Source organism: Drosophila sechellia, chromosome 3L (assembly GCF_004382195.2).
Source record: "Drosophila sechellia strain sech25 chromosome 3L, ASM438219v1, whole genome shotgun sequence".
In the NCBI taxonomy this organism is placed as follows: domain Eukaryota; kingdom Metazoa; phylum Arthropoda; class Insecta; order Diptera; family Drosophilidae; genus Drosophila; species Drosophila sechellia.
In genome coordinates this window covers 11903749-11929245 of record NC_045951.1, presented here as the reverse complement: position 1 = coordinate 11929245, position 25497 = coordinate 11903749, and the positions used below count along the sequence as shown (strand labels likewise).

The window sequence follows — 25497 nt, the reverse complement described above, 5'->3', positions numbered from 1 at the left end:
TTGAGTTTGGCAATTAGCGAAGGCTTTTCGTCCTTTTGGCCCGTCCCTTTTACGGCCATCCCATTTTGTTGAAATGTATTAATCTAATGGCTTGATGGCTTTTGGTGGCTAAACCAGTTTATTCGCTAATGCCATCGAATTGGAAATGTAGCCAGTTGTGAAAAACAGGACCTTTTGTGTTTTATTGAACTTATTTGTGGGTCATTTCTTGCTTTAAAGTTCTATTTGAATGTATACGTATACTTAATTTGCAGATTGCAGGCACACTTTGTTTGAAAGTTGCTTCTTGTTTGAACGTTTGGATGTGTGACACACATGTTTGTTGCCATAAGCTTCATGTAATTGCCAGTAAGTTCAAAGTAACTTGCAACCAAACGCCTTGACACTGAACCTTCGGAAGTCGGTAAAGGCCAAAGATCAACTTTGCATGCCATTCCAACTCACTTTCAATCCGCTGTCAATCGTCGTTCAGTGGTTCAAGATGTCATGTGTAGCAGCACACCAAATTGCTTAAAAAGGCCCCAAGTTTGGGTCACGTCCATCCAACTTGAATTCCCCCTGCATATATCAGTACCACACTGCGTATGAGTGTTTTCCCTTTGGTGGCCAAGAGCTCAAAGAATCGCAGTTCTCTTTGCACTTTGCCCACATCACTTTTGGTCACTCCCCCACATCCAGCCAGTCCGTCCGCACACACAAATGAGTCAACAGTTTGTGGCCATCGTGGGAAATTCTGGGGCGGCTACTCAAACATCATCCGGGTAGCTCCATAGTGGTAGTGATAGTAGTTGTAGTGGTGGTAGCCTGCGATTTTCCCAATTGGCTCGAGTCGACTTGACGCCTGAAAGTATGCAACGGAATCCAATGCAATGCAATGCGTTTGGCCCCCGTCCAATGCATAAAAGTGGGTGGACTGGTTGGCGGTGGGTTGGGTTATTGCGCGTCCGCCAATGCAGTCGTGCTGAATTTATTGTGTTTGTTGTGCGAAATTAAATAAAAATTGAATTATGTTTATATCCGCCAGTTGCTGTTATTGTTGGCTCTATAATAGCGCGCTTTGTGTTTGCCTTCCTCGAGTGTGTCTCTCTGTCTGTCTGTCTGTCCAACTCTATAGCAATGTCTCCATGATCTCTGTCTGCTGTGTTCCCCCCTCCCCTTCTCGTCGTCTGTTTTTCATTTTGCATAATAAATTGCATTTTCCATGCCAGTGAGTCGCCGCCTCTCCATGCGGCGCTCTCTGTTTGCTTGGCTGAGTGTCGTCGCCGCCCAGCTTCTACTTTTCCAACTCCTCCTTCGGATCCCTTGGACCACGGATTTTCCAGCACCCTTCTCATTTTTCCAGCTCCCTGCAATGCATTGGAGTCGTATTTGCCGTGTGCTCCTCCTCCAGCCAACGCTTTTCGCTACGCCCTGCTCTTTTTACATCGCCTGTGAACGCAGTTTTGCATTAATCTCATTTCATTGCCCTGGCTTGTTCTACAAGCAACTTCAACCTTACCCCACCTTTGTTTTTTTAATTTTGCAGAAAAATGCAGAGAGAAATATATTTGTTTGTACAGCAAATAAAGCATTATTAAAACCTAATTGCTATCAACGCCTCAAAAGCATTGTATTAAATTAAATAGCATATCACTTCTATTTATTTTTCTATTAAAAATACACAGGGGGATGGAATAACATTCACGCAAGTCTCAAATGCTAATTGAATTTTTAAATAATACATTTGTATTTTAGATGTTTAAATGAGGCATTTAGCAATTATAGTTCTTAGGCATTTTAGAACGCTTTTTCTCCGTGTCCTAGTCATTCTTTCCCGGAACCTTTTTAACTTTTTTTATTGCGGGTTCCTGTAAATCCGCTGGAGGTCCTTCAACCAGCATAACCCAGCTGATTCGTCCGGGGCACAGCTGCTTCCGCTTGTACGCGCTAAATCAATTTGCTGTTTAAGCTCTGCCAGCTGTCGGCGGTTGGAGCACCTTTTTGGCTTTCCCAACCAGCGTCAGTCAAAGGGAAAATGGGCGCCAAGACGTCTCTCTTCTGCTCGCATCCGCATCCCTGGTGGTGTTCAACTGCTGCTCCGCTTTGGATTTTACCCGGTTTTTACGTGCGTGCTGCCGTTAAGTGATTTTCATGAGTTTAACGAAGTGGTTTTCCACCGCCCCGCTGCTTCGCCACTCCTTGAAAACCAGTTGCCACAAAGGAAAAGAAGCCTACAATAACAACAATAACAAACAACAAGGAGACGAGCTTGACGTTTTTGCCCCATCTCTGTTTTTTTTTTATTGCCATTTTACATTTTGCCGGCTTGCGCCTTTGACTCATCGTGCACAAAAACCCAGCGTGATGAGGCTGGGTATATTCGTTATTCGCCCTCACTCCCTATCGTGTATACCCTTTTTATTTCAGCTGGGTAAGCTCAACATGTTTGCAAAATGTAATTACGCATACACTTATGTTGATAAATTCAAGAAACGAAATCAACACGACACAAAAACCATTCAAATACCCTTGCAGAAGGCTAACTCTTTTAGGATCTTTATTATTTAATGATTCATTTGCAAAGTTAAAATAAAATCTTTTATATTTTTTCCCAAACTTTAAAATGCTTCAGGTTCAAAACTCTTAGCTCGTCTTTATTATTTATTACAGATCCAATTGCCTGCCACAGAATATTACGTATACGCCATGTGTATCCGAAAAGTAAAACAAGTTTAGGAACATGGTCTTTCACCTCTGAACCTCGACTTATGCGCTTGGTTTAAAAATAAATATAAAGAGCATTCAACATTCGGTGCTCCAAAAAAGAAGCAAAACAATAGATTTTTGAGTGTTGCCACTTTGTTCTACAATTTTATTGCGCGAATTTCGAGCAAAAAACGCGGCAACAACAATAAAAGCCGCGCCAGCAACAGTGGCATCATAACAAATGGAGCTCCCTTCAAAGAGTTGCCCTTTTTGTCTGTTTACGTCACACGCCGCCACGCCCCTCTCGCCCCCTCAATGTGTGTGTGTGTGTGCGGTGTGTGTGTTGAAGTGTGTATGTGTGCGAGTTGTTTGATGCGCACATTTGAGCAATTTCAGCGGGCTTCTGCTGTTTGTTTATGCCGCTGCAAATGTGTTTGTGTGCGAGTGAGCGCGGCGCGTGTCAAAATTGGTTAAACGTGAGTGGCTTTCACTGTGCCACGCGATTGCTGCTGCTGTTGCCAAAAAAAAAATAAAAAAAAACCCAAAGCTTGGGTGGAGTTTTGGGGGCATGACCTGGGCCAAAGGTTAGTCCGCTGTCCGTTTAGGCAAATTAGCTGCGTAGCACGCCGCCAGTGGTTCTGCTCTCCTGCCCTCCATCGTGACTCCCTGGCTGAGTGACTGGGTCGTAAATCATGTCAGGACAGCAATGGCAGTGGAAAGTGGCTACGGGGTCCTGGATCAGGACCTAGCTCAAGCTCCGCTCACCGGCTTAATCAAGCAAATGGGCAGCACAAATCGGGAGCTCGTTTATTTTAAGCTGCCTCATAAGCAAGTCTAATTTTCTGCCATTCCCGTGAGTTATCGTTTTGTGGTCTTCTCTACGGGGAAGTCAAGCCGCCAATGGAGGTTAAATGTAATGTTTTGGAGGAGCACTGGCTTAGTTGCTTGTTGAGTTTAGGAAGTATTAAAATTGTATACTTCGGACAATTTGCTGGAGTGCAGTTCGGTGTTTAGTTGGTAAAGCTAGTAACTTTGAAGTAATAGTCTTTATATAACATTTTTCAAGAGTTGCTGAATATTTAATAGAAGTAGCATTCTATATATAAAGGAAAATATTATTTGTGTATAAGTTTAATAACCTTTAACTTCGAAAGAAACATCTTTAATACCATATCTCAAACTGGGCTGAAAAAAGCTGTGAGAGAATATTTAAATTTCCCAGTCTAATCTGGATTTTATCGCATTAGTGCCATTGGCTTTTCCATCCTAAACACTGACAACGAGATGCTCATTTCCAAATGTGTGCCATGACTTTCTCCATTCCACTTGCAAATGCAGATGTTGCTGATGTTGAAGCGGCAAAACAAAAGCTGTCAACAACAAGTTGCCGGACAATAGAAGCCGCTGTCCGCTGCACATGCTCCTCCACAACGGTTGCGCTTTTGTGTGTGTTGGGAAAAGACCAGTAGCCAGTAGCAATCCCGCAATCCAACAATCCGGCAATCCGGCAGTGGCCAACTAGCAAACTAGCAGCCAGGCGAACAATCGCCCCGACTTCTATGGGGAACTCTTGACAAATAGCGCCTGGTTGGTCACAGCTGGTGGCGCAATCCGTCGGACAGATGTTCCTGTCATTCCGTGAGTCCCAGCGTCCGTGTGTCCCATGTCCGTATCCGTGTCTCCGAGTCCTTAGTCCTTGGAGCGGCGGCGGCGGCGTCTGTGTGAGTGAGTGCATCGTGGCGCTCATAAAACTAAATTTCTAAACAATCTGCGTTTGGCAATCTTATGGATTTCGCTGCCGACGTTGGCGCTGCGCAACTTTATTGAAATGTTTGGCAGTTTTTCGTGTCCCCTTCAATTTGTGTCACACACACACACAGAGAGAGAGAGAGGGAGACAGTGAAGAAGGGAGAGCGAGACAGGCTGTCTGTGTTGCAATTTTGATTTTTGCAATTTTCGGTAGCATACTTTTTCGGGCCATGTGTGTCGTGCGCCATGTAAAAGCACAGTTCTCGATTATACACCGAATTTGGGGCCATAAACAATGATGACGAACAACCGCCGCCCATCATGATTACTTTCCCAAAGTATGCATGTCTGCGACATTGGCAATTCATTTAATTTTCGATTGAAATTCAATTGGATCATAATTCAAATTTTCCACCACCACCACGAAAGTAGCCCACGGGATTTGGCCATTTGGCCATTTCATTTCCACCAGGAGCAGTCGAGCATGAGCGAGGCAATAACCAGAACTTTTGCACATCGATGCGATGCGAAATCGAAGATAAATAAATGCTTCGAATAAGCAATAATCCCTCCTAAAAAAAAATGTAGGAAAATGCTGGAAGTCGTGCGCGATGGGCGTGGAATAAATAGATAAAGATAAGGCTAGGCAAAAAGGAAAGGGCCCGGTCAAAATAAACATTTATACATAATATAAATCGTTTTGGGGTCTGTTTTCTTATCGGGGCAACTGTTTCGCATTTATACATCATAAGCAGTTTCACTGGGGCGTTTTTTCGGTGAATTGAATGCGAGTGGCAAATATGTTTTCCTCAAGGAACTGCCTTGTTTTCCTTTCTATTGGTGGGGTCATAAAGAATCTGTTATCTCTAATCAGGACCTGCCCCATTATATTCACATGAATAAGGTATTTTTTATTCGTTGCGATCAATATTTCCTACGGATAATAAACAACAAATTGTGCACTACAATCATGAAAGTGGAATCTTTGTATTCCTAAAAGTAGGTAATAAATATAAAGTAAAGATGGACAAACTTAAACATTTAAAAAATAAATAAACAATCTGTTATATATGCCTGACACATTTTAACGGTCAATATATAATTTGGATTATTAAGAACTACTAAACTAATGTATCACCTCAAAATGAATTACTACATTTTATGAATATTTTAGCTGCAAGATAGAGAAATCATATATAAAAGATAACTTTCAAAATGAGACTAGAACAAAATACAGAAATTGCTGAGCACCTTGCAAATTGTTTGTTCTGATGTTTTGTAGGGCAACAATTGCACAATAACTTTGGCCAACACTTATAAGTGATTGTCATAATAATTGTCGTACTGGGCTAGGTTGTGGCTCAGTTCAAACTGTGCAAATCATAATCGCCCCATGGACTGCTGCACTGCATCTGTGCAAACATGGCAAATTGCAAAGCAAACTACAATTAATACTGCCCGCTGCAGTGGACGGTGGTCGCATTCAAGTCGACTTTCCACAAATAAAAATCAAATGCTGACTCAGTTCATCAGCAGGAACAGTTGAACAGTTTCTGCACACACTAACCAAATGAAAGCAAACCCAAAACAGAGCTCAACCTGAAGCAAAAATAGAAAAATACAAATAAAAATGGAAATGAAAATAGAAATAGAAACTGAAACAGGAAAAAACTGAGAGAGGGAAACCAAACAACGAAGCGAAAGCATACAAAAATATACAAAAGCCCCAGCGAATGGCAAATAAAAAAAAAAAATAAATTTGGCATCTGCCAAATGGACAGGAATTTATAAATTAAACCAAAACAATGAGCAAAGATTAACAACAGTTACCGACACAAGCAACGTATAAAACTCACATTCCGATGACAATGGTGACCATAGTTTTGCTATTCGAATGTTTGCTACTCTGTTTCAACACAACTAAAATATTTACCTAAAGTAAACATATGTTTACAATTTTCATAGGAATTTTTAAAAATTCCATTCCTTACTTAACACATTAGCAACATTTAAAGAGTTTAAATCAAACTAGTGTAAAGAAATCAAAAGAAATCTTGATTTTAAACCAGAATTATAAAATTACGTATAAAGCTGTTATAAGTATGAAACGAAATATGTGGTATTTAAAATACCGAATAATTAATACCAAAATACGCTTTTCTTTATGAATCTTTTTAGAGACCTTTCAAAATCATAGAGGTATTTGAGCTAAATTTAGCAATTTAATGAATTAAGAAAAAGGTGTGATTAAAGTACTTAATGGTCTTTTTTTCTCTGAGTGTCTGTAATAAAATGTGAGAGAATCGCGGAGCAATCGTTGATGGCGACTTTCGGTTTGACTGTCACAGCGACGGCGACTTGACGTCCTCGGCGGCGTCGGCGACTGAAAATGTGACGGCAGCAATTACACGAACAGCGGCAAAGGGAAACGCTAAGGCAAACAGGACACACTCACACACACACACATGCCTTGCATGTGTGTGCGTGCGTTGCTTTGTTGCCGTAACGGAAATGGACGCCATGTCGGATGTTTGAGGAAATGTTCGTGTAGCTGTAACGGCAATGCCGAGAAAATGTGTTTGTGTGTGTTTGTGTTTCCCTTATGCTCTACAGAACCATATATGTGGTCTATTAGTTGGGCGACTGTTTAAAACCATTAAATTGTATTGACATTTGAAAGAGTAGGTTGAACGACATTGTCGAGCATCGGCGGTTGTTATTGCTCTGCTGGCCGCTCTTTTGAAATCAAAACTAATTGGAATATGAGTTGGAAATTATGGTTGTGACATTATGTTTAATTGAAAGTTTCCAGGTCAACCCGGGAGTAAACAAACAACTGCGTTATGAGTTACAAAATTGGCGTTTCTGCTTGTTGCAATATTGGAAAATAGTAAATTCGTTTTTATGATAAAACAAATCGAAATTGGTTCAGGTATTTGCTCAATTGATTTTGACCAAATTCTAAATGAGGAAATTATGAAAAAAACTTTGCGGTCTCTATATGAAAATATTAAAAACTTAATAGTCGTTGTAAAATACGTTTGTATATTTTTTAAATTTCTAGTTCGAATATAACACAACTGCACTCATTCACCTGATGTTAATCCACACCTACAGTCTTGCATTTTCCTAATCTGGACTCGTCGTCATCCTCTGGAGTAAGCCAAAGTAACCAAACCGACTTCAAATACGCACAAGATCTCTTCGCACACACACTCACTATTCATATGCAGTCCGGCACTCATGGCTATGAGAGTGTGTCTGCTGGTTTGTTCGTTTGTTTGTTTGCTGAACGAGTGGGCGAGTGCGAATGCAAGCGGGGCGTTTGCGTAAATGAATGATCCCAGTCGAGTAGAGTCGAACTGAGCCGCCTTTCATGGGGGACAGCCAGAGTCTCGACTTAAGCCGGCACTGAGAGAAAAAATCACATTGTGAAAAAGTTCATCCGAAAGTTTAGAGTATTGAAGTTGTGTGATTTTAACCTTCCTTTTCTTAATATTTTATTTGCAATTCTACAAATATCACTAGGATCACAAAATATATTTAAATCGAAAATAATGACAAGTGTTTTCTTTCGGTGTAGTCCCGCCGTGCACGCATGGCTGGCGGAGTACTTGCCACGCCCCCTCCGCCCCCCTCTTGAATGTTAAGTGTGCTCGCCATGCATGCGTATGAGTAACGATAGTGAGAGTGTGGGTGAGTGGGCTGAAGTGGGTGGTTTCAGTGGGTGGCGTGGGCGTGATAGTGGCAGTTGTGGCTACGATTGCGGTGGTGAAGGGGTGAAGGGGGTGAAGCGGGCCAGCGTCAAGAGCACTGATGTTCAAGGGTTTGATGTATTACAAAATACGTATACGCAACCGCAGCCTACAATTACAATGCCAAGTGTGGGTTAGGTATTTCTGGTTCACTCTCTCGCTCACTCACTCACGTCCGCCAAGTGAGTGCGGGTGTTGTGGGGTTTATGCGGAAGGATTTCAAGAACAAGTTCAAGAATTTATGAAATACTAAGTTCTGGGCCAAACAAATTGTTGTTTTAAGCCTAATAAAATATTCCAATATAAATCAAGTATTTTATAGAAATCTTTTTATAATTTTCCGACATACTGTATTCATGAATTCAGTATAAACACAAAACATTTCAGCGATTTGAGAAAAGTGATAGAATGCGCGTTGGCCGCTGCATTTTATTAAATACCAACACATGCTTTGCTTTGTTTTGTTTGCAGATCACATTTTGATAGTGGATACTATAATTACCAAACAGTCTTTCACTTTCACTCTTTTGCCATTGAATTGCCGTAAGTGGCCATTTATTTACATATTTGCGCTGAGTGGCACACTTCAAAGTTGGCGCTTGTGTTTTGTTTTTTCTGTCGCTATTTTATGGTTATTGTTTTTTTTTCCTTTTGCCGTTGTTGTTGTCATTGTTGCTGGCACTTTGCGTCATTTCAGGCAATTTATGAGTTTATTGAACACACGCTTGTGTGCCTTTAATTGGCACTTCTTGGCGCGTGTCATCAGCTGCTGTTAATGTTAATTGTGGGGGGGGGGGGGGGGGGGGGGGTGAGACTCCCCTACCATGCCATGCCATACCATTTCCTTCCATCCCAGCGAAATGCATGCAAATAATCGCAGTCAGTATATATTAGAGCATTCGGTGGCGCGCTATAATTGCAACACAATTTGCATAAACATTTTCACCGCCCGAGAAATAGCCGAAATAGGCAACATCTGCAAACCCTGAGTTCCTTTTAAATGGGGCTGCGTGTGCCCAATTAAAGCAAATTGAAAATGCAAAAGCCATTCACTCGTTTTCGGGAGGCTCCTGTGAGCCTGTGCTTGTGTTTGTGTTGCTACTGGGTTTATTGCCACACAAAGTGCGCCTGTTTGCCTTAGATAACGGGTTCTGGGTTCCAGAACCATGTTGCAACACACACACACATAAACACACAGGAACATAAAGTTACCGTGCAGCGCAGTTGCCACAGAGGAGTAACAACTTGCTGTCGCCGGGGCGGCATACAGTGCGTATGCTTAACTTGATTAGCGCCAATTAGCCGACAGTAGTCGTCTCTCATAAAGCCGCAAATTAGCGCATTTCAGCTGTTAATAATCCATGCCGCTTTAATCCTTTAGTCGGTTTATGCCAAGCCATAAATAATAAACGATCTGGATTTATGTTCGCTGCGCATTTCAAATTAAGTGAGCTCTCTGGAATAAAACAAGGATGCAGGAGGAGCTTAACTAGATCGATTAGAATTGGGGAAGCTCTCAAACAGAAGCTGCTGAATGGGCAAGAGTTTAATCTTAAATTTGAATAAATTTATCTAAAAAATTGGTATCTGCGATGTTTGAGTTTAAGTATCAATTATATGTCAAATGCACATCCTTGATTTCTGTTCAGCACAAACAAAAACAATTTACCATTTAAATTCGAATTAATTAGTCAAATTACTCAATCAATAACAACCGCTAAGATGTGTAAAAACACAATTTAATTGAACTTAATTGAGAGTCTTACTCAGTCATTTAAATTGTGTGCTGATAAAAGAAGAGCTTCCAAACCAAAATGTCATAAAGTAGTGACCACAACTGTTTGGCTTAAATGCCATAAACTTCCGTGGGACAATTGGGAATGAAAATTTATCTGCAAGTTATAACAACACGATTGTGTTGGCATAAAAAAGTGATAAAATTTATCTTATGAATTGGCCCATTGCGGACGCTCTCGCTCTTTTAGCCAAACTTACAGTACGCGGGCAATGCGATTAAAATTCGATAATAAAGTGGGAATAAAGGAATCCCTGGAAGAGATGAGAAGTTTCTCCTTTTCGCTTGTCGTCGCCCGCACAAAAGTTCTTAATCAAAATAACTTAATGATTATATTTGCTTGCAATTCCACAGTTGCTCACTCCTTTTCACAAGTTTCTCTACATCTTCTCGTTACCATTTCAGGACTGACTGACCCGCTCAAACAGGACTAAAACCAGCCAAACCAATTCGACGCCAATTTTAACTACTGTTGGTGGCGCCAGCAGCGAATAGCGAATAATTGAATCATAAAGGACACGGACGGGCCACCCAAAAGGATCCAGAATTCAGGATCAACAAAGCCGAGCAAATAATTGCTATATAGTCTGTGTGTGTGTGCGCACGGAACGTGGTCTCCCCACCCCATTTCCGGTGGGTGGAAAAAGGGGAGTGGCAGCAGCGCTGGCAAACGAAGGCGGCTGCAGGGAAATGACAGCAGTCCTGCTTTAATTAAAGCCGGGACGTGGGCGTGTGGGCGTGAGGCCCGAAAGTGTGCGCTGCAATAAAAGGAGGAAACTGAAACGCAATGTGGCTGATGCCGCGGACCGTGGACAACGCAACAAAGTGGACGAAATTGCTTTTGGAACATTACAGGATACCACTGGAGGTGGACAGCAGTAGCGGCAGCAGCGGACCAGGCATTAATTTTGATTAAATTCACCTGAGAACCTTCACCTTCAAAATAGCAACTAACAAACGAACGACAAAAACTACAAAATAAAGCTAAATCAAACTTTATGTGAACATTTCAAGCAGCGGCGCGGTGTGCATGAAATTCACAGGAGATAGCAGCCAACAGGATCGGGAGCAGCAGGAGACATCTTGTGGAAGTCGGTTTTGCGTGCCGCAGGCATTGCAACAGCCACACATGAACACGTCCCTGTGACACGAGGTGGTGCGGAGCGAAGGGAGGCGTCGTCGGTCGCCAGGACGCCAGGAAAACAGCATAATTTCGTCAACGGCAGCCGTTTGAACTGTCGTCGCCAGAGCATAACCCACCATTCCCCAGGATCCCGAAACCCCAAACCCAAATCCCCAAACAGGCCCACATCACCAGCAGCGGCAGGAGCAGCAGAAGAGTCAGGAAAGGCGTCACTGTCACAGTCAGCGATTGTTGTCAGCAAAGGAAAAGTAACAGAATCAGGGGAACCAGAAGCAGCAGCAGGAGCAGGACCTGGCATAGCATTCGCCACGACCGCCCCGATGAATCTGCTGTGCTGCTGTTGTTGCAGTAACATGGCACCAAACCAGCGCGTCACACGCAAATGGGAACTGTTTGCCGGACGCAATAAATTCTACTGCGATGGATTGCTAATGTCCGCACCGCACACAGGCGTCTTCTACTTGACGTGCATCCTGATTACCGGCACCAGTGCGCTCTTCTTTGCCTTCGAGTGAGTATACGCCCCGTGCTCATTTCAGCCATTTGTCAGTTGGTTTGTACACTGGAAAAAACGTTGATATATGGTATAAATATTAGTGTTTAATGTTTTTTTTTCAAGTATAATCAATATTCACTAGTTTCACATTTAAGCCAGTTTAGTTTGAAGCAATTGGAACTAGGTACCGAATAAACATAAAATATATAATCTTAAGTAATTAAGTTCTTAATTCTTTAAAAATAAATATGTATACTACTTAGTTACTTTAGGCATTTATAAAAATAGCGATGCAAGAAAATTAGATAAGATACCCAAATTTTTGAGGGAGCTTAGTCATAGATTTTATATATAACTAATCAGTATTTAATTGAAAGTACTAGATTTTCTTTCCGTGTGCCAGTAGGAGTGTCAGTGAGCAGTTGGCCTCCCTTCAGATGCATTGTGTGCAAAATGTATACGTTGCTAATTAAGCATTGCCCGGTAAACCCTTTCCGGTGGGCCAACGGATAGACGATACCCCAGGCCACCGACTCCATTCCACCGGGTCATGCTTGATTTCCAATTACGCCCACATTAATGGTCTCTGACTTTGGACTCTTGCTCTGGTTTCATCGGTATCAACGGGTTTCTCATCCGGTTTCTCATTCCCGACTCTTTTTCTGCCCTCTGCTGTCCGTCTCCGTATCCAATGGCATGTAATTATTGCTGTGCAACGTGGCGTATGCGTTATGCTTGAGCTGGCAAAGGACATGGGCTATCTCTGTCCGGGATGAATCCGTTGAATTACGGGTATCCGTGTGGATTGCATAATGGGGGTGGGTGAATAGTTTCAGCTTTTGATTTGTCAATCCGATGGTTGTCCGGCATTCAAATATGTTCATGCTACTAGTCCGACCCACTGGCAAACCACAGGAAAATTATCCCCGTTTAGTTTTAAACTGAATTTTCATTTCAGACTCGTTCATCCGGAACACATTTCCATTTCCTGTTGCTAAACTTTTCCGCTATTAAACTCTGATGGCGGTGTTTAATGGTTGAAAATTAAAGTTTTTGAATTATTAATATTTCATTTAGATTCGGTTTAAACCGACCATTGTGTACCCTCTTATTTAAGCTGCTTTTGTCATTTGTCATAGTCAGCAGTAAATATGAGCAATAAGGACTTGCTTTTTTGTGGGACAACACAGTGAAATAAACGAGAAATTTCCAAGAATATTGTATTCGGTTGCTACTATCACGTTGCTTCAATAATAATTCAAACGTGCAATCAATTTGGTCGGTATAGCAACTAAATAAATATCTAAACGGCATGAGCATCTGGAAAACCCACAGGCCACAAACGTTTAACTAGATTCAATTTGGTTGCACATGGGCGTAACCACCCTCATTTTTCCGTAGACTGGCCAAAATAACGCATACGACACGTAGTGCAAATACAAATAGAACGCAACGTTAAAGTTGCAAACCATTCGCCATTCGACAGTGCGATTAGACGAAATTATGCTCAACATTTTCTGCACGAAATCATTTTAGCAGCGCAGAAAGGAATTACATGTGCGGAGGTGCTGTGTTTCCCACAAAAGAAATTGAAATTCCCATGCCTAGGAACCATATACATATATGCACCTCCTACATCTCCAGCTGCAAAAGCTCCTCCATTTATGCGCTCCAAATTTATTCGCTGCTGAAAAGCGGCTGCAGCGCGATTTTACTTTCATTGCTTGCTTTACATTAGCGCACAGTCGAGTGGAAGGCGCCCCAGTATGGATGGGCATTACAATATCTGCAATGCCTTTGAGTGCTCCCATAGATATTCCTGCAGATACTCGCACATATCCTACGAATGCACGAGAAAAAATCGGGAAATTTGTTCAGAAACAGGAAGGCAGGCCAAACTGTTCAATTCTTAGGAAGTTACTTAAGTATCTCAGGATAAAGCTAAAGAAACATTCATGAATTTAGGCTTAAATCAGGTTCTATTTTTTTTATAACTTATTTTCAAACAAATATTGATTTAATACAATTTAAATCAATTTTTTTAGATTTTATTTAGTTTACCATTAAACCGAAACAAAACATTTACAAAACACGCATAGTGCCTCAGGCTTTAATTTGCACGTAGAAAATGTATGTGCCCCTGAATTAAATGAACACAAAATTTGATTGCAGTCATAGATAGATGTATCCCAAATATATATATTTATTATTATTATTTTTTTTTTTGCATGTAGTCAGCCTGGGGGATGTGTGGGCCAAACTCAAATTGTGTTTCGTTCGACGCTCCCCGGCAATGCAAATCGCTAAAAGGTAGCACACAATGCATGAGGGAGGGGTTCCTCCTTCGCATTCCCCCATTTTCTATTTTATTTTCTATGGCATTGTCAGCGATTTGCCAGTTGAATGCGAGAAAAGCATTTTTTGAATGCATTCCTATTTAAGCCTTACTTTTATGGCTGGTAGGGTAAGGGGTTGGGCGCCTGGAGCGCAATCGGCGTTGTCATGACAAATGTATTTAACTATTTTCGGTTGGTTCTCTGCTGACTGTTCCCAAAATGAGGCAAACTACATCCACGTCCATCTGGGACTTGTCACACATAATTGTCACTGAGCACTCTGTGTCCTCTGTGAATTGATGGCGAGTGAAAGTTGCTCCTGCGAGTGGTGAATGCGGCGACTTTTGCTATTCACAAATCGTTGGCACGCATCGGGCATTAAGTAACAATGCCGAGCTGAACATTGTCCTATCCCCCAGCCGCTAGTCCTTCGCATCGCAGCTATCCCCGCTGGGTTAGATAGTCCGCCCCAATTTGGTGCCATATTTGTTTGGGCCTTTCCACACATTTGGGGCTTTGCCAAATCACCGGGGACATTTGCATGCATTTTTGAGCAGGGCATGCCACACTCGTCGCCCACCAAATGCTGCAGTAAATCCAATGGCAAGCGTTGCCTGCAATTTCGCCGTTTGGATGCACTGCATGCACCGGATGCCAGGGAAGTCGGAGATTCACGGAATCAAATTTCAATGGGTGCTTGCAGCTGAGACAGAATCCAAGGATCAGTAGTTTTGAAAGGCTTTCTTTCTAGTCATGCTTTGTTCAATTAGAGAGATTGAAGGCATTTTAAAGAGCTAAGTTGCTACTTTTTGACTTCTTAACAAGAGATGTCCCTAAAATCCCATTAAATTATATCAAAACTTTTTAGGAGTAAATCTGCTGTAATATACCTTTTATTTGCAAGCTCATAATATGTCAGTCATTATTTGAATATTCCTAGTTTATTACCAAATCTACCTATTTTATCTTATTGACATGCCCCTAGTTTATTACTCCATTTGCCGAAACAATCTGCACAAATCAAGATGTTGGCATAAACCATAATGACAGAAACATCGTTAGATTAATGATATATATTTCTCTGCTCTTCGCCCTTTCTTGCAGCTGTCCCTTTCTGGCGGACAGCATAAATCCGGCCATTCCGATTGTGGGAGCGGTACTATACTTCTTCACGATGAGCTCCTTGCTGCGCACAACCTTCACGGATCCGGGCGTCATACCGCGAGCCTCCAACGATGAGGCCGCCTATATTGAAAAGCAAATTGGTACGTTACTCATCCGCCCCGTAGTCTCGCGACAGCAATAGCAGTGGCAATCGCAGTCGAAGTCCTCGCGTCCATCCAAAAGGAAATGTGGCCAAGGTCGTTGCCTGTTGCCTGAATATCCTTCTTCTCCATCTGCCACGCCCCTTCTACCCCTGCTACTTGCCAACCACTCGCCCACTCAAACACACACAGACAACACTTGCGTATATATTTGTTTTCACTTCATTAAGCTTGTGTGTGTGTGTGTGAGAGCAAATGGGAGGAACGTAAAAAGTAATGAGCGTGGCATGACAGAATGAAAAAAGCGCTAAAAAAAAATGTGAAAATATATATGTTCCGCATAAAAATCATCAAAGGCGAACGCTGCGTTGCCTTTGCACTAATGAGTTGCTGTTGTTGCCTTTGTATAAAATATTTAAAATGAGAAAACTTTTGCCCTTTCCACCAATTTTTTTTTTCATTTTTCTTTCACTTGCATGTCAACATCGTCGATGTTGCTGATGCTGCATTTCCTCTGCGTCGCTCTGGATGAATCCGGGAATATGTGTGTATAACCCAAATCGACGTGAGTAGAGGTGCCAAACTCGCTGAACAGTCCCACATATCGACCGCCGCCGAGGACCAAGGAGGTCCTGGTCAAAGGACAAACGGTCAAGCTGAAATACTGCTTCACCTGCAAGATCTTCCGGCCGCCGAGGGCCTCGCACTGCAGCCTGTGCGACAACTGCGTGGACCGCTTCGATCACCACTGTCCCTGGGTGAGTAGTGATGATAGTAATGGTGGCACTGCTGGGTAATGTGGGTTTGCCGAGTGGGTCCTTGACAAGGACACCCGGCACCTCGTTAGCGGTGGCGCATTTTTAATCACTTCCCAGCAAACCGCCTACTTGCTGGCTGGCTGGCTGTCCCTAAAGCACCCGTTCTCCAACCTCATCCTCATCCTCATCCTGGCCCCCATTTTGGCCAACTGACATTGAGCCGAGAGCCGCATTAGAGGCTCTGGCGAAAAGTGGGCCACAAAACCAACAGCCTCTCGTCGTCTCTGACTTTAACCCAATTCCAACGGCAACCGCTGAGGTTGCTAATTTTTTAGCAAAAATAATTTCAGCCGAGCGCACGTCACGTTTAAAAAAAAAGAAAAAGCGCACTCGGACGGACTCCCTGCGAATCCTTTGCTTCTCCTCTTTTTTATACCCGCCAGCGACGCGCTGATGCAACAAGATGTGGCTCCCTCTCTGTGTGTGTGTGTATGTGTGTGTTTGGACAGGACCAAGCAAACAAACCACACTTGCACAAACACACACTCATGCACACACTAACTTAAGTAGCCACACTCATATTTCTGTGGTTCTGTTTTTCTTTTTTTTTTTGGTATTGTAGCATACTTTTTGGGAAGGGGGGGCGCGACATCCCCAAGAGACTCAAATCATCGCACATACCCTTACGGATAAATGTACTTAACATTCAACTGAGAGTTCCAATACTCCTCGGCCTTTTAAATATTCATACTCACTAATTGAGTGCTTTGAGTGCATACCACTTGTATTTTTAAGCCAAAATATAACCCATTTAGTGCTTGATTCCCTAATTGATTGCTTTGTCTTCGTATTTAATTTCCCACGATGATATTGATTTGAAAATTTTCCTTTCACCTTGATTTAGCTTTCGCAATTCACAATCAATTTATTTTGACCCGCAAACCATTTGGAAGGTCAGTTAAGTCATTAAATATTTACACTAAGCTGAGCATTCATTTCGACTTAGGCTGTCACTCTTACACTTTTACAAGGACTTTTGACATTCTCTAAAATATTATAATTGGTATTAAGCAAATGCTCATTTATGTTTGATTTTTATGCTAAGAAACTAAATTTTCTAGTTAAAAAAAATTACATAAAATAATTCGTAATTTCCTACTTACTGAAAGGGTGTGAATTACTCGGTCTGCTAGAACTCAAAGTCACTGCCAGTTAGTGTTGCTGTCATGGCTTTGCCATCGCCCCACTTCATTTACTGGGGCTCCGGCGTAATTTAAACCCCCGGAGGAGAGAAAGTACGGACACAATCGCATCTGACGGCTTGAAGGTCGACTCGAGCCTTCTGGGGATTTGGTTCAGTGTTCGCGGCTCCAAAAAAAAGGGGTTGTTGGCCAGGAGGATGGGTGCTGGAAATTAAGGCATTTTCTCGGTCGTAATTTTGGTAATGCCACACATCTCGTGAAAATGCAATTAACCTCATTAAGTTTGCCAGGATATCTTACCAACTTTATTGAGCCTGTAGTGTGTTTATAACCATATTTGAAATGCTCTCTTTGCAGGTGGGAAACTGCGTGGGCAAGCGGAATTATCGGTTCTTTTACTTGTTTCTAGTCTCATTGGCATTTTTAGCTGTATTTATATTCTCGTGCTCTGTGACGCATTTAGTTTTATGTGAGTACATTGGAATAGCGATCCATATGCCATATGATTGATATTTGATTTGTTTACACCAACGGCAGTGATGAAGAAGGAGCACGAGGTCTTTAATGTAATCAAGGCGGCGCCCTTCACTGTGATTGTTGTGTTCATTTGCTTCTTCTCGATATGGTCGGTGATCGGCCTGGCCGGCTTCCATACCTATCTGACGACTAGCGATCAGACAACCAACGAGGATGTAAGTATACAGAAGCAAATATATTATATATAGGCTATTAAATCAGGCACAAGCTTCCCTTATCAAAATAAACGATTGAGAATTATGAAAACACACAAATTCCTTAGGAATATTCCTAGGAAATGTTTAAAAATTTCCAATGTTTACCATTGTGATTAAACACTAAATTGTTTACACAATTGAAATCTGCTCTCTTCGACAGCTCAAGGGATCCTTCTCCTCCAAAGGCGGTCCACGCACCCAAAATCCCTATTCGCGGGGCAACATTTGCCTGAACTGCTGTCACATCCTGTGCGGACCCATGACGCCCTCGCTGATCGATAGGTAAGTGGCCAGTGGGCAGAGTTCCAAAGCATTATGCTAATTGGATTAACCGACAGACGCGGCATCGCCACCGACGAGTTCATCCAGCAGATGCAGCACCAGTCGAGTCCGCGGCACGCACTGAGTGATGTGCTGAGTGCCTCGCACATGGTCACCACCTCGCAGCCCATGATGGGCGGTTTGGGTGGTGGTGGCATCGGTGGTGCCGGCGGCGGCATCAGCATTGGTGGAGCGGAGCTAAAGCCCCGATTCTACGACGAGGTAAGCGGCCAATCCAGCGGCCACATTGAGTCAATCCAAGAGCACCCTTTCACCACCGAAATCTAAAAATATCTAAATGTCTGAGCACACTGCTTGCTTGATCTCCTTTATATATTTATATATATATACATATATATCAAATCCAATCAAATCAAAACTCTCGTACGATGAACTCTTTTGTGCACATCATTTTGACGATCTGTAATTCAAATTTTTTCTTTTTGTGTTCTATGCAATGTTCTTTTTGGTAATCTACTACTACTACCTACTACTACTACTACTCGAATCATACACCACAATCGACACAATCACACCACGAATACGACCACGATAACCAGTCCAATCCCTCCTCCTCGACACTGGAGGGCAACGGAGGTGCCATCAATGGCCATGGGAATGGCCATGGCAACGGCTTCGACCATCCGCCGCCCAGTTACGACCTGGTCCAAAACGGTAAGTCCCGCAAGCATCACCAGCAGCGCTGCTCCCTGCAAACCCTGCTGCCGGCCAGTGCCCAGCAGCAGTTCAAGGCCAGCAAACACAAACACAAGCAACTGAAGCAGCACCTGGTGGCCGCCGAGTTGCAGCAACATGAGGGCGGTCCAGGACCGGGTCCCAATTCGCCCTCGCTACTGCGCTCGCCGGCCACGTCCTCCTCCTACCGGTTGAACCTCAAGCGATCGCTGCACCTGCCGCTGACACCGTCGTACGACGATGTCCGCCACTCGCCGCTCCCGCTGCTGCATCACCACGTTCATGCCCAGCAGACCACAGCCATTGGCACAGTGGCAGCAGCAGCAGCGGCGGTGGCATCCGTCGCCAGCGGCACCCATGCCGGTACCGGCACTGGTACGGGTGGTTCCTCCTCCTCCGCCACCACCACCGCACCCACTTCGGTGTCCGTGTCGTTGGCCACGGCACCACCGCCGCTGGCGCCACGACGCCCGTCGACGCTGCAGCTGCAGGCCAGCGGAGCGATCTCCGCCAGCAACAGCACCTTGACCACCATACACACTACGGCGCCACAAGCGCCGGCGCCCACGGACTTCAAATACTATTCGCCGCAACGCAGCACCGACTCCAATCTGATGAGGAACTATCCGTTCCCGAAGGCGGCACGCGGAATGCGCCGCCAGTCGACCATGTCGGTGGACTCGCAGAAGGTTAATATAGCCGGCTATCAGCCGCTGCCGATGCGGAAACCGTACAAGCACCAGGAGGTTATGTTCGAACTGAAGTCGCCGACCAACCGGCTGACGATTCGCGAGTGCGACTTTGGCGGTGGCGGTGAACCCTGCGATGACGATCAGTCGATCAAGGACAGCCAGATCTTTCGTGTTAGTAAACGAAATCTTTATATGAATCACCGGTCGCCGTGGAAGGAGCGCGACCGCTACTCCAATCTCTACGAGTATTCGTTCAACATCGATCTCAACTCGATCATCGAGGATGCGGCGGGCAGTGACTCGTCATAGTACGCAGCAGCAGTCCGCTGCTCCGCCGTCATGGGCCACGGTCACGTCCATCGCATCGGTGGGCTGGTCCGTCTCCTGGTCATCCTCCTCGATCGGTTGTTAGGCGCTGTACATAAGGCCGGGCCCTGGCCAGCCCGATTCCTAATGCTTCCACGCTTTTGCTAAGGCGCCACATCGGGTCCAGTTTTCCGGAATGTGCCCCACTTATTTGGGACTACTCTGTTTAGCTTTAGACTCAAGAGCAGCTTTTCGATTATGGTTATAACTAGGACTTCGTTTAGGATTTAATATAAGGGCTTGACTAGGCATTGATTAAGTGTTTTGAATAGTTTGCAATGTACATATATTTTAATCAAGGATGCAAGCCATTTGTTAACCGAACTATTTTGAAACGGTTCGGGTTTATTTCGAATTCGGCCTGCATTCATTTATCCATGAAACTTATTTTGTAAAGAAAACTTGCTTATTTTCACTATAAGATTCAAAACTAAATGTTAGTTTAAGTTTAAAACCATATAACCGGGTAATTTTTCCCAAAAGGCGCCTTTTTTCACCATCTATTTACCATTTATCAATGTGATTTCTTTGATTTCGCTTTGCAAGCAAATATTTTGCTCAACTGAGTGTTGAAAACTTGGAGCCAAAGCAACCGAGCGAATAAATTTAAAAGTTTGCAGCCTTGATTTTAACTTTGAGGGAATCTATCACAGTCTGATTGTGGCACATTTGTGAGACTCACTTGGCTTCCAGGATGCGCATAGTTGTTAGTGCAAATGTAACTGCTACCCTTTTGCAGCCTGAAAATCCGCATCTGTATCCGTATCCGTATTCGTATTCGTATTCGAATCTGCATTTGTGTGTTTGCACTAGTCCCCATTTTGTAGAAGTCGAACTTGTATTTGATTTGTGTTTAATGTTTGAAACCACCAACCCTTGCCGTAGACTTCCCAACGCTCCACGTTCCACCTCCAGTTCCAGTTCCAGTGCCCCCGAAAAACTTGGTTCATAGAAACTTTTGCGTTTATATAGCACCTGCTTCCCAGGCTAGGTGCGTCGGATCCCTCCTGCTGCAAGATGCGTTTGCAATAGGGGGCGACTCGGCGCCAGGGGCCGCTAATTGCCACCCGTGTATGTATGTATCCACCTTGGTCTACGTCCCAGCGCCGCCACCTCCAATAGTGAAGACACCAACTAACCAACTAACCAAGCAACCAAACAACCTACTAACCAGAAAACCAAAGATCCAAAAAACCAGTAAACTAGTAAACCAGTAAACCAACATCCCCAGCCAAGCATGTTTGTGTAAGTTCGCCTGGTAAAGTGCTTAATGATTTTGCTTTTTGTTGGGAACCTTGTGAGATTTTTGTAAATGATCGCAGTCACTTGGGCCTTCAGTTGAATTCTCGATTAATTTGTAAGGTTTCAGCCGAACATAGATTATGAACGAAAACTTTAACTTGCAATTAGTGAAATTAGCAAAAAACAATAAAAACCGAAAAGAAAATGAAAGCAAAAACTTAATGAGCCAAAATAACTGCCATTTATCGAAGCAACATTTTGTTAGGACTTTTTTCATTTTTACAATGAAATTTAAAATTAATTGTAAACGTAAACTAAACAATGGAATTCAAAAAGAATTTGATAAACTATGTATCAGTGGTAAGGGAACGTCGAACATTTTAAAACTAATAGTGGAAAACGAGAAATTGTTGCAAACGAATTGAATATCAAATATCGAATATGTCTTAATCTTGAATATTGGAACATTGCCAAGTGACTGCTGCAAATAATTAGCAATAAACAAAATACCGAACAATGCGAAATGTTGAAATTGAAATGCAAATGAAAATAAAAAAGAATATTGAAATTGCAAATATTTATACCTAGTTCGTAATAGTTGAAAGGCAAACATTTTTCGGGCACTAGATTGCTGGACTTTTGTGGAGGTGAAAATCGTAGGTTATATATGTAAGCCAGCTTAAAGAAATAATTGCGGCTCAAATGCCGCCTACAAGGCTTTAAATCTTGAGCATTAACAATATAATGGGTTCCTTTTATAATTAATTGCAAGTGTAATGCGCATTAGCCAGATAATTGAAGTTGTAGCTAGTTATATATATTATATATATATATATATGAAAGCGAGTGTTAACTGATGAAAACGTAAATTTATACATGTACTTATATACACACACATATGTATGGTTAAATGTTGGGCAATAACGTGTATCTAGCGTATGTTTAATGTGGAAGCATTAAACTATATATAACTATCTATAAGTACTAATCCCGATATTGAAGCGTATCGCATCCTTTCAGGAAGATCGTGAGACCTACTTGCGATCCTGAACGGTTATTGGAACCATATATGCATATGTAGCCCCCGCCGCGTCATCCACACATAGACACGAAATGAAGGCTTCAGATACTCCGCTCCTCTACATTTTCCATTATCCATTATCCTTTAGGCTCCCTGATTTTGGTTTTGACACACAAAAAATGCTATAACCCTCCTGATTTATCGCACACTAATGTCAAACTCTTTCTGTATCTTTCAACTTGACTCTGGGATTAACTAACAAAAAAAAAAACCAAACAATATTTACAAATTTGTGTCTGTAACTATTTAATGACCCAAACAAAAACTGCAATTGAGCGAAAGTTGTCGAGGGCCGCTTAAGACTAGAGTAAAAATGCATTTTAAGCCTTAATTGGGTGAGTTCTCTCCTAATGCAAACACATTTGATTGTTGTATGTACCGAAATAAAAATAACCAAATACCGAAATTTAATCAAAGCTTTAGAGTTTCGTTTGAAATTAGCTACACCATCGCATACATAACCCTTGAGTTTGATTTTCTGCTGCGAAATAGCTGAATTACATTATATTCGTTTGATATTCTCTTATGTTGCACATGCCGATGATTTGTTTCCACCATTAACCCGAAAGTCATCACCATTCAATATGAAACAACCATTCAATACAACAAACCAAAAGTCGAAGTTTAATATGGTATTTAGCAGTAATTTATTGGCAAGCTAGCTACTAATTGCACTCACAACATTTTGAAAGCATGCTTTAAATTGTTCAATTGGCACCGACTTAACCACTGAATCCATTATCCATTAATTAGCGTCCAGTTTTCGTCTTTATTTGCGCATACTCTACACGGCGTTTGTCATTCAATTTTCAGTTATCATTGTTGTTTATTCGGTTTTAGGAGCTTATCCACTGATGAGTTTCGAATTAAGTTGATTTCCACCCAGTTCCGAGGCAGTTGCTCCTCAGATTGCAATTACACGTGTATTAATTCGATTGAACACACAAAACAAGCCCCCGCCCGCATTTGATTGAATTACGATTTTAATTTGGCGCCCTTTTCAGCATTTATGATTATTTGCATATTTAAATAGTTTTATTTTGCCACAGCTAAACGATATCGAACCTAAACAAACCATCAACGACCACTAGCAAAAGAGCAATAAAACCACTAGATACAAATGCTCCAAATTGAAATTCGAATTTTAAATTAGTTGGCAAATTTGTTGTAATGAGCATTTCAATTATATACGTGCATTAATTAAACATACAATAGAACGAAATTAAATACCAATTACTAATCACGCGCTTTCGTTGCGCCCTTCTCCCCTTTTTTTTCCGTCTCGTTTTGCAGGTAATTCCAATAGTCTAGCTCAGCTGGTGGACAACGAGATACCGCTGGCCCAAATGGACATTCCGGCTTATACCCACCAAACGGCCACCCAGGCGCGTCAGTACCGCCATCGTCATCACAAACAGCGCCAGATATCCAATGGCGGCACTGTTAGCTACGAGAATCAGTTGGCCACCGCCAGTAGCGAGGATGAGCTGGATGATCCTGATGTTGTGGTCGTGGGCAGTCCCGAAGTGGTGGCTGCCGTGGCGGCCATAGCCTCCAATAAGGCAAGGGAAATGCGCAACCGCAGCGGAAGCTATAGCAATCTCTTCGATGCGGATTTCGAGGCGGCACTGGTCAGCTCCTCGTTGGTAGATAACCATGTCAGAGGTGAAGGAGCCAGCAGTTCCGGGAAGCAATCTGCGGGCGCGGCTCTATTAGCGGCTGCCATCAGTGGAAAAACGGAGAACATGTACAGCAATGTGCTGCCAGTGGACAATGATACGGATCCGGCTGATTCCACTCTGCATGTGTACTCCAACATCATCGATGAACGCAAGCAGCAGGAGCAGGCCAACAATGTGCTGTCCTCCACTCTGCTCTGCGACGATCTCGACCTGGACGATCCGGTTAGTGCTTCGTGTCATGTGAAAAGAAAGTCCCTGGGCGACGGAGCCGAGCAGGTGAAGTCGGCAGAGAGATTGAGGATGCTGCACGACAACACGATGATAGACACGGCTTTGGATCTGGACAGCTTGGATGGCTCCAGCCTGGGCAACAACTCACAGTCGTGCCTGGTGAAGTCGGGCAAACCGAATGCCACCTCCGTGACCACGAACGTGGGCATAGTCTAAGCGGTCCTCTTTGTCCTGTACATAAGTGTAGATATTCATGTCAAGGGGGAGAGTATTGTTAAGTTTTCCTTACTTTTAACTGAAGCGATTTTCATTTCCACTTACTATGTGTGGTGGGGGGCGGGGGTGCGGTGATTCGATGGAGAGGGGGAATATTATGAAACGACCTATCAGCAGGCAGATAAAAAATATTACCTTAAAGCGTTACGCATTTGAAACAGAAAGAGAAATATATCTATGCATATATGTAGATGATAATAACTAAAGCATTTACGGATCCATGTATGCATATGTATAATACAAATGTGGTGAACAATGTTAACAATTCGAGGGCATTAACAAAGGACAAATTAAAGGAGCAACCAATACTATGGAGAAACTGTTTATACAATACACGACGCATACATATAAATAAGTTATAGGTAACATATACATAATGATAAACAATATACAATGTACGGTTAGTTATAGTGTATAATTTTTGTATTTAAGTTTTTACAAACAGCAGAAACCGAAAGGGGGTCGTTTCGCAGTTCAGAGTTTAAAAAACATTTGCGGTGTAGCCAGAAACCGAAGAAATAAAGAAAAGAAAGCCAACTAGAAATATCCTGCAATATACGTGAAGTTGAAATTGTCGAGTCGATGAGAAAATGTTAACAGCATAAGAGTTAAAAGCAACAATGTGGTGTATTAAATGTTCATAAATCTACCAATAAGTGTATTTTCAAGGTGTAAAATGTTAAATGACATCAATTAAAACGAGTTCGAGATTTCGACAAGCTCCATTGCATGAGAGGGCAACAAATGTTAAGCGTATGTTATGCGAAACTAACAAACTACAATTATACAAAGAATAAAGATTTATAAATAGAGAATACTAATGTATTGCTTTTTTGGGAGTTGTTTAAAATGTACGGTCTTAGAAGCGCAAAAAAGCTATCAAGGTGTTGGATTGGATAAAAATGATGCAAACTGAGACAACTAGAACTTAGGGTTTTTACAATTTTTTCTTAAGTTTTCGTTACTCAACATTTCAAAAACGATGACAGCC

The 25497-nt window shown here is 42.6% G+C and overlaps 1 protein-coding gene and 1 pseudogene across 3 annotated transcripts; both read left to right on the top strand.

Moving 5' to 3' along the window:
- Positions 1-7524: 7524 nt before the first annotated feature.
- Positions 7525-11041, top strand: LOC116800907 (annotated as a pseudogene).
- Positions 11042-11133: 92 nt separating this feature from the next.
- LOC6605418 (palmitoyltransferase app) lies at positions 11134-25321 on the top strand. Of its 3 annotated transcripts, XM_032717377.1 has the most exons (9): positions 11353-11639; positions 15065-15225; positions 15799-15983; positions 17543-17654; positions 17723-17877; positions 18080-18201; positions 18258-18462; positions 18801-18915; positions 23611-25321. In XM_032717377.1, exons 1-9 carry the CDS (start codon positions 11449-11451, stop codon positions 24444-24446), a joined length of 2082 nt encoding a protein of 693 aa, XP_032573268.1. In that variant the 5' UTR covers positions 11353-11448; the 3' UTR covers positions 24447-25321. The 3 variants fall into 3 exon arrangements, with proteins under 3 accessions (XP_032573269.1, XP_032573268.1, XP_032573270.1); XM_032717378.1 differs by lacking the exon at positions 23611-25321 and having other exon boundaries at positions 11134-11639; positions 18801-22648; XM_032717379.1 differs by lacking the exon at positions 18801-18915 and having other exon boundaries at positions 23611-23723.
- Positions 25322-25497: the final 176 nt, after the last annotated feature.

Coding starts and splice junctions, on each gene's coding strand:
- LOC6605418 (XM_032717378.1), top strand. CDS start 11,449: ATGAATCTGCTGTGCTGCTGTTGTTGCAGTAACATGGCACCAAACCAG. Junction 17,655..17,722: donor TGTGACGCATTTAGTTTTAT/GTGAGTACATTG, acceptor CACCAACGGCAG/TGATGAAGAAGGAGCACGAG. Junction 18,463..18,800: donor AGCCCCGATTCTACGACGAG/GTAAGCGGCCAA, acceptor CACGATAACCAG/TCCAATCCCTCCTCCTCGAC.